Source organism: Vicugna pacos, chromosome 7 (genome assembly GCF_048564905.1).
Source record: "Vicugna pacos chromosome 7, VicPac4, whole genome shotgun sequence".
NCBI lineage: Eukaryota > Metazoa > Chordata > Mammalia > Artiodactyla > Camelidae > Vicugna > Vicugna pacos.
Window position 1 is genome coordinate 9,940,780 of NC_132993.1, and position 9,400 is coordinate 9,950,179.

At 34.4% G+C, this 9,400-nt stretch overlaps 1 protein-coding gene across 1 annotated transcript; it reads right to left on the reverse strand.

Moving 5' to 3' along the window:
• Positions 1-3,874: 3,874 nt before the first annotated feature.
• LOC102530384 (olfactory receptor 2A12-like) lies at positions 3,875-4,800 on the reverse strand. Its single transcript, XM_015244228.2, is given in 2 exon segments — positions 3,875-4,167; positions 4,170-4,800. Coding segments are annotated over 2 exon segments (924 nt in total).
• Between the last annotated feature and the right edge of the window lie 4,600 nt (positions 4,801-9,400).

Below are 9,400 nucleotides of genomic sequence, written 5' to 3' on the forward strand. Positions count from 1 at the left end.
TACACAGGATTGAGTCTTTTCTTATTTTTTTTAAAGTTCCCTTAGCACATAGAATTTCAATGTCATTTCTGAAAAAGATAAATGTTATAAACAATGATAAGAAATTAGAAATGTTGATGACTCTTTTTACTGTAACTTCTGTCACAGTACACCTTTGTAACTATAGGAAGCTATTGTAGGATGTGTTCCACCAAAACAAGGGAGTAAACCAAGAAAGAGAAAGATATGAGATTAACATGCTAAGGAGCGCAAGGTAGGATAAAGGCAGATGGGATAGCTAGAAAGCAACCAGTCCAGAAAGAAGAGATGGATATATCACTGACGTGGCTGAGGAGGTTTGAAAGGTGGAGAAAGCCTTATCCACAGGCACAAAGAATCCAAGCAGGGGGGAAAAGTAGGCAATCAGTTAACACCACCTTTATTACTTGGAGCTGTAAGCCTTTAAAAGGGATCCCACTGGTCAAGAGACAAAATCTGCAGTCCTCTGACTCACATCCTAGGGCTAAACAGGAGAGCTGCACTCATGGTACCTTCTTTAAAGTCTCCTCCGTTCTTTACCGTCCTCTCTCTCCACCCACTTTTAGGGAAATAATGGAATGTTTTCATTGTAAAAAGGGCGTAAGCTCCGTAATACAAAGTAAAGCAATTCTAAAAAATAGTAAGGAACAAATCTGAAAGTATTCCAAATTGAATCACCTGAACTGCTTCTTATGATTAATATTCCAGAGATTTCTTCATGAATATATACAGGTTCCAGGCTAATAGGACAGATAGACAAATTATTTAACAAAAACGTAATCACAGGATATTTTAGGAAAGTATTTTAGCTGTTATTTTTTGTGTAAAGGGAATATGTCCTCAACATGAAATTAAGTTAAGCAATCCAGCAAATTACACCCATATCGCCCACACACTTGGTTAGTGGAACCCTACATACCTCTTTGCACTCAGAGAACTGTAAGGCTAAAAAGATAAATAGATATTATAAATCAATAAAAAATGTTAAAAAAAAGATAAATAGATAATGATAAATATTTTTTATAAAAATTGATTCATATTCCTCATGCTATTTTTATGTATATACAGGTGTACATATATAAGTATTTCTATGTAGCAGAAGGAAAAGTATCTACTATGTACTAAATATATTTAGTGTACTAAAATACTTTATCTACTTCAGAATCCTTTTTAACTGAATAAATTCTTAATGCAAGTTCCTTGATATAATTTTTCATTGTATTTAGAGGTTGTAGCCATTAGGTTTTTAAACATAATGCATTATTTTGAGACAGTATCAGCTACACCCCTAGAACTGAAGGATGAGAAAATTAGCACACTTCAATTTCATTCTCAAGATTTAAGAAGATTTGCTTCAGAACTTAAGCCATTTGGCAGATATTGTGGGTTTTCTGCCATATAATATATTATATTATATTATTTACTATATATATATATATATAGTAATTAGCCCCTTCTTTGCTGACCTAGTACTGATTTCCTCCAGGTATGAAGTGGTAAAGTTATCAGAGAAAGGGGCCTCACTCACAGGGAACTGATCGAAATCAAGCTGTCAGCTTCATCCTCTTTTTCAGTAACTAGTTCAGAGATGGCCATTTGTCCCTATTTGGTAAATGCAATACAGGGGGAAATTTGCTGAGAGAAAACAGTTCAGGAAAACATTTTCTTTCCTGATAAAAAGGAAACATTTCTTTGCTTCTTTATCAATTTTAAGTATTGTTCTGTCAGAAAAATTCTCTGACCAAATATCTGAAAATGGTTCATCAACCATATTGCCACCTTCTACCCCCCAAGCCCCCCCCAATATTTTTCATGGTGCTTTGATTATTAAAATTTATTCTGTAAACTGGGGAATTAAATATCTCATTTTCTTTCAACTTTTATCTTACCTTTATCCTTCTTTGGTGATTTTGATGACTCTCTTAGGGTTGGAGGAGAGACATGTCTGTGTTTTGTCTGGAATCATTGGATCCTTAATGTGAACTACACTTGCACACAGGGTTAAGCATAGCGTTATTACAGGGTCTGAAGTTAGACTGCCTGTGTTTTAGCTCTAACCTTTTCATACACTGTCTCAATGATCATGGGTAAATTATTCAAAGTCTCTATTCCTTGATCTTTTTATGAGCAAAGTGCAAATTTTAAAAAGACCGTAAAAATGTATCTGTGTCCCCTCTAACTTCTCTGCTCCATGGTTTCAAGAAGACTGTGGGAGATGGTGGGTGTGTTTACCCTTCCCTGCGGATGCCTGTTGGTCAGTTTGTCAACAGAGATTCCCTGAGGGCCTTGTCTATGCCTAGTTCTGCTCTGAGTGCTATGGACACAGCTCTGAGGAAGACAAAGTGTATGCTTACAGTGATCTTCTGTGTTAGAGATAGTAAACTGACAAGTTATGAACAAATATAAAGAAAGATAACTTCAGATTAATAATACCCTGAAAAAGATACACTTGAGTGATATGGTAGAAAGTCACCTAATCAAGACAAATGAGACTCTCTGAAATACGCTCTCTTTGAAGAGGTGATGCTTGAAATCTGACAAATTAGAAGATCTAGTAGAAGAGGATTCTCGTCTTTTTCAGTCTTTTTTTAATGCTCTTTATTAATAGACTTTCTTAAGTCCAATCTAGTCAAATTTATCAATGTTTTCTCTGCTGGCTAATAATTTTGCATATTAATTTAAAAATCCTTCCCCTTAAAGTCTTCTAAAGCTTTATAGTTTTGCCTTTGACATTTAGACCTTGAGAACATCAAGAATGAGCTTTTTGCATTCATGCCTACTGATTTCTGCCAGAACCATATTCTGCAAATCCCTTCCTCTCCCGGGATCTGTGGTGCCATATCTCTCATATAGCAACTGCTTATAATGACATGAATCTGCTTCTATGCTTTGTATTCTGTTCAGTTTGTTTATTGGCCAATTCCTGGATGAAGACCACACTGCTTTGCTTATTCGCACTTCATGGTACATTTTGTTGTGAAATCCTCCCACTTAGCATTTCATCCTTTTTTTAATGGTGTTTGGGCTAGCCTTTGCTCTTTGCAATTTAGAATCAGCCTGTCAAGTCCTGCAGATACCTACACATTCTTCTAAGATATCATAGAATATTGAGTAGAATTACATTGAATGCATTCATCAATTTGAAGAGACTGAATCTTTGTAATATTATGTCTCCCAATCCAAGCACCTGGCATATCTCACATCATATGTCTGTGTATTTAGTTACAAGAATTTCTCAATAATTTTTTCTAATTATCTGTTTATAGTTTTGTACATCCTTTGTTAGATTTATTTTTAAGCACTTTAAACGTAAGTTCTATTGCTTATGGTAGCATTTTTGTAAAATTCCATTATAATTATGAAATATATCAAGTCAATTTGTTACTATTTTATTTATATTGGGGGGTAAATCTTTAGATTGTAAAGAGTGTTATCATGAATGGATGTCGAATTTTGTCAAATTTCTTCACTCTACTAATATGTATCCTTTAATTTGCTAATGTGACACACTTTTTTTCATTGTTTGAATGCTAAACAATTACTGCATTTTCAGGATAAAAACTTTATCATAATTTAATTTTATTTTTATGGACCTGTTTTACTAGTATTTTCTTTAAGATATTTGCATCTGTGATCATGACTAGGATTAGACTGTGATTTTTTGTTTCAAAATGTTTAACTCAGGGTTGCTATCAATGGCTCAAACCAGAAGAGTATTTCTTTTCTCATTTTATAAGAAGTCTAAAGATAAACAGTACTGGGTTTGTTAAATTAATAAATTCAAAGGGGGATGTCAGGACCCAGAATCATGAGGACAGGCTCACGCACTCAGGATATTCCACACCTTCCCTCACCCTCATCTCTTCTTCCCCAGAAATCTCCTCAAGACACCTTTCACCTCTGCATTTCTCAAGCTGTAGATCAGGGGATTCAGCATAGGGTTGAAAAGACTGTAGAACAATGATAGAATCTTCCTTTGCTCTTGAGAATGGCTGGATTTGGGGGCCGTGTACATGACGATGGCACTGCCAAAGAAGAGCCCCACCACGCAGAGGTGGGAGGAGCAGGTGGAGAAGGCCTTTCTGCGGCCCTCACCTGCCTGGATCCTCAGGATGGCAATCAGGATGCGTGTGTAGGAGACCAACACCAAGCAGAGGGCCCGACTAACACGAACACAGAGCCTGCAAAGAGGACAGTTTGGCTGAGGCTTGTGTCGGCACAAGCCGACTTGAATATGGATATGATTTGACAGAAAAAGTGGTTTATTTTTTGTGGTCCACAAAAGGGTAGCTTCAGAATGAGAGAAATATGGACCAGAGCCAAGAGGAAGCTGAATATCCAGCAAGTGGCAGCCAGGACCGTGCACACTCTCCAGTTCATGACGACAGTGTAATGCAGGGGGTGGCAGATCGCCACGTACCAATCGTAGGACGTCACCACCAAGCTTGTACACTCTGTGACGGCAAATGCCAAATACAGAAAAGTCTGAAGTATACACGGAGCAAAGGAGATGGTTTTCTTCCGCATTATAAGATTTGCCAGCATCTTAGGGACAGTGCTTGAGGCATAGGCTATGTCGACAACGGCCAGGTTGGAGAGGAAGAAGTACATGGGGGTGTGCAGCTTGGAGTCCAGGCAGATGAGCACCAGGATGACCCCATTGCCCATCAAAATGAGGCTGTAGAATAGCAAGAAGAACCCAAAGAGGAAAACTTCAAGTTCTGGGTCAACCTGGAATCCCAGCAGGATGACTTCCGAGATCCATGTCTGATTGCTTCCCATGTTCTTCTGACAGATAAGTAAAATACTGCACTTAGGACAAAAATTTTAGAGCTGAGGGGTAGAGAAGGAAAGAGAAATTATATGCTCATACAAAATGAGAATTTATGCCAGAGGCCACAAATCAGTAATTCATGGCTCTAATCCTGACCATAGCCCTGTGATGTTGATCTGAAAATTGTTTTTTTTAGTGATATTTAAAATGTTACCTATTTACCAATTTTAAAAATTAGTAGATTTTGCATAAAAGTTGGGGTCACTGTCTTCTTCTAAAAAAATAGGAGATTTTTCTTTTCTTAAAATTCATTGTAAGCAATAGTCAGCTGAAGCTAATGAGAAGATAGTGGCAGATCGTCTATCATTTACCAATTTTCACTAATCTCTATTTTCTCCCAGAAACTGAAGCTCAATGATGCTGAACAGTTTTTTCATTGTACTTACCTTATAGGTTTATATTTCATTAAGAAGAAAGTGAATATTTATGCTCAAAATGAGTCCTTAGGTTCTCCTATACTTCAAACATATGGAAATAAAATGCAAAATGCATACCCCCAAATATATAACAGAGTTTAAAATGAGACTGTTCTTCTATGTATCAGAAATTAATCAAAAACATGATTTTTTCCAAGTATGAAATCAGAAAAATCATACCTAGAACTCAGCTTTTATGGCGTCAAGACAAAGTTTGGGATATGGGTACCAATATGATTGACTGAAACTAAGAGCTTGGGTTGGGTTCATAAAACAAGGTCAAAACTAAATAGAAAAACAAGACAGCTATTGGGCCGCTGGATAAGGTGTCTGTCAGGAAGTCACTATGTGCTGGCTCTGTCATTAGATCTCCAGTGCCTGAGACACTGTTTGGGACCTAATTCTGTACGAGGGGCCCATGGAAGCAGATGAAGAACATAAAGACTCCAAACCACAAGACAGGTAGAAAGAAAAGGTGGAAAGATCAACCTGAAATAAAAATACTAGTAAAAACAAAGTCTTTCGTTCAAAATGTGTGCCTAAAAAACATAGTTTGGAAACTCACAAATATCATGCTGGAAAAGCAAGGTCAACGGCAGAAACCTGAATTCATTCAAGATGAAATTAAATGTATAAAATAATCTTCCAAAGACTCTAATATAAGTAAGAATGGTTAGGATGTTCCATTAGATTAATAAAGGCATAATATTTACTAAATGGTTAATAAATTAAGAAAAATAAACAAGGAAGCCAGGAAAACACAATCAGTGTAGAAAAAGAGATCAACAACAAACCTTTAAAATAAGAAATATAACCACATAATTTTTAAAAAAATCAATAAAGAGGATAATTTCCAGACCTAGAATCAAAGAGGGAAGTAGAGCTTTGGAAGGTCACATTAAGAACCCACCCGTCCTGTAATACAGACAGACAAAGGAATGATATTTTGAAGGTGGAATTTAAAGACACAAATAATAGATTAGAGGCTGCACTTAGACATAATAAAGTTTTCAGAGCAAAAACTGAATGGAGAAAATGGTGAAGAAACAGTATTTGAAGAGATTTCACCATAAACATTTCAGAATTGAAAACAGACCTAAGTCCTTAAATTGTAAATATTCCTTCCATCTAATGAGTGTGATACATAAGGTAATTGCACACTCAAGCAAAATGAAAATTTTTTCATAACTGAAGATGACATAAATCTTTAGATTAAAAATATACTCAGAAAACAGAATAGATAAATTTTAAAAATTATTAAAGAATGTAAATTCTTAACAATTATCTCTGACCGTTGTCTTCTCTCCATTCTCTACGATTCACTGTGTCTAGATCTTCTGGAAGTTCTATTCTAACAGCATTGTAGTCAACTAACCTGTCTCAAGGCTCTTAATTACCCTTTCGGACTTATTCTCTTTTTCTCTCTTCACCATGTTTTAGGCATTTCATAACTATATTTAAAATGCACATTTATGTGAAAATGAATATATGCATGTATGTGCATGACTGGAATATTGTGCTGTACACCAGAGATAGACACATTGCAATTGACTGTGCTTCAATTTAAAAATAAATAAAATGTACATTTATTATGTGACTGACACCAAGTTACCAGTTATTCCATCTATTTTAAAATTTTAATTATTGTTTTTCTTTCCAAGATTTTTACGTTGATTCAATTTTTTGATAAAGTGCGTTGATTTATTTTATCTTAAATTTAAAAAATTGTGATTAAAATATGTTGATTCTTCTTATATCTATCGTTCTTGGCTCATTATAGTTTTTTTTGTTTCATAAGTTTTGTGCTTTTTAATAGAAGCTATAATTATATTTGTCTATTAGGCAGTCTTTGCTAGACTTTTATAATGTACTTTTTTCAAGATTAAGAGGAAATACTAAAAGTTAGCAAGGGTAAAAATAATTACATACATAGGAACAACAATTCAACTGAACATGATTTCTTAGCAACAGCAAAAGATCTAGAGACAATAAGCTGCTGTCTTCAGTGTGCCAAGAGGGGGTCAGCTGTCATTCTAAAATTTTATGTCTTCAAGAATTAACTTGAATGAGTGAGATAAAAGTAAAACTTTATTGATGTGCAAATAAGAAAGCATTGCAGATCTACAGATCCTCAGTATACTATTAAAGAATATTCCTCAATAACAATAAAAGGCAACCCACAAGTAACTCAAATATATATATATATTTATATGTATATATGAATAATATTGATGTATAATTTGAAAAAATACACTGATAAATTTTATAACCTAAAGATTATGAAATAATTATTTCGGTATTTTAAAAGGGGGAAATTAAGTCTTTTAAAAATAATGAGTAAATGGAGAAAGGCGTGTTAGATAGGTAGAGTGCTAATATTCTTGATGAGAACTGAAGCCCTAAGTCATTTTAAATCTGTAAGAATCAATTAAACTTGGATATCCATTCAGGGAAATTATAAAAAATAGACATAAAATACATGGTTCCCCAAATTACAAGATACATAAAAAGAAACTAACAACATTATTAATCCAACAGTAGGCAGAAGGTGAAAAAGGAGAAATAAAGAAGCAAATAAATTTTTTGATAAACAGGATATACAAATCAAGCTGTATTAATAAGTCTATATATGTCAACTCTCACATTATATGTAAATGTAAGACACTAAAAGAGTTAAACACATTAGAAGGAAAAAAAATCAAGTTACAAAACACTTACAAGAGCCACACCTAAACTACCTAAACATAAGTACAAACATGCAAACTCTCTCTCTCTCTCTCTCTCTCTCACACACACACACACAAACACACACACACACACACAAAGGTCAAATATGAAACGATGTAAAAACATCTTTGAGCCACATAGAAACTGGTGGCAGCAATACTGGTATGGCGCCAAAGCACTTATAGGCACATGGGAACTACTATAGAACAACAAGGAAAGGAAAAATCCACCAAAAAGGTAAAACTCAGGATCTGTTCCCTATAAAAAGACGTAATACACCTCAAATAGAAAGGAACTTCATTAATCTGAAAAAGAGTATCTCCCAAACATACAGAAACATTATATTTAATGGTGAAATAATAAAAAGTTTTTCCTCTGAGTTAGGAAATAAACCTAATGAGCTACACCAACACCGCTTTTATTTAATGTGGACTCAGTAAGTAGCCAGCAGTAAGGCAGAGAGAAGTAAAGGGTAGGAGAATTAAAACAGAGAATATAAAATATTAATTGTGTACATTGAAGAAAACTCTGTAGGTAAGCCACTGAAATAAATAAGCAAATTAAAAAAATTAATTAATAAGCAAATTTACTCATTTATACTCTGGATCCAAGGCCAATGTACAAAATGAAAAAATGTATATGTTTAAAGATTGGAAATTTCTAAAGATTCCAAATTTCTCCCAATTCATCTATAATTTTAATGAAGTTCAAATTTGCATCCTAGCAAGTTTCCTTTATCTGTGGAAATAATAATCTTATTCTAGATGTTGAATGTGAACATTCAAATAATCAGTGATAGCCAAGGATATCTTCAGAGTAAAGAATGAAGTAAAAAGACTTTATTGACTGTGAACATATAAAGCCATCACAGTTAAGTCAGTGTGTTATTGGGGCAAAGATAAATAAGCCAATGAAACAGCTTGGTTAACTCAGAAATTCAGGAATACACACACACACACACACACACACACACACACACACACACACTTGCTCTAAGACAAAGGAGCCACTGGTATTTTCAATAAATAGTACTGTGTTGGCTGTCTATCTACGAGGAAAAATCTAAGGCATGGTCCCTACCACACGTGATACACAAAATAAACTTCAGGTAGGTTTTAGATGTAAACAGGAAGGATATGACCATCCTTCCAGAATACAAATTGGAGGGTCTTAGAGTAGCAATGTTTCTTAAACAGAATCCAAACAAAGAAAAGATTGTCTCATTACCATGTTACACACACTGGCTGGATTTTCTTTGCTTTTTATATTTTTAAAATTTAAGAATAACACGTTTTCACTTCATTATTTAGAAAAACCATTTCTCAAACATGACTTAGAAAAAAGTATATATTTGAATTTTTGAAGTTTTCATAAAGCAAATGTTGTCACTGAGCATGATGCCAGA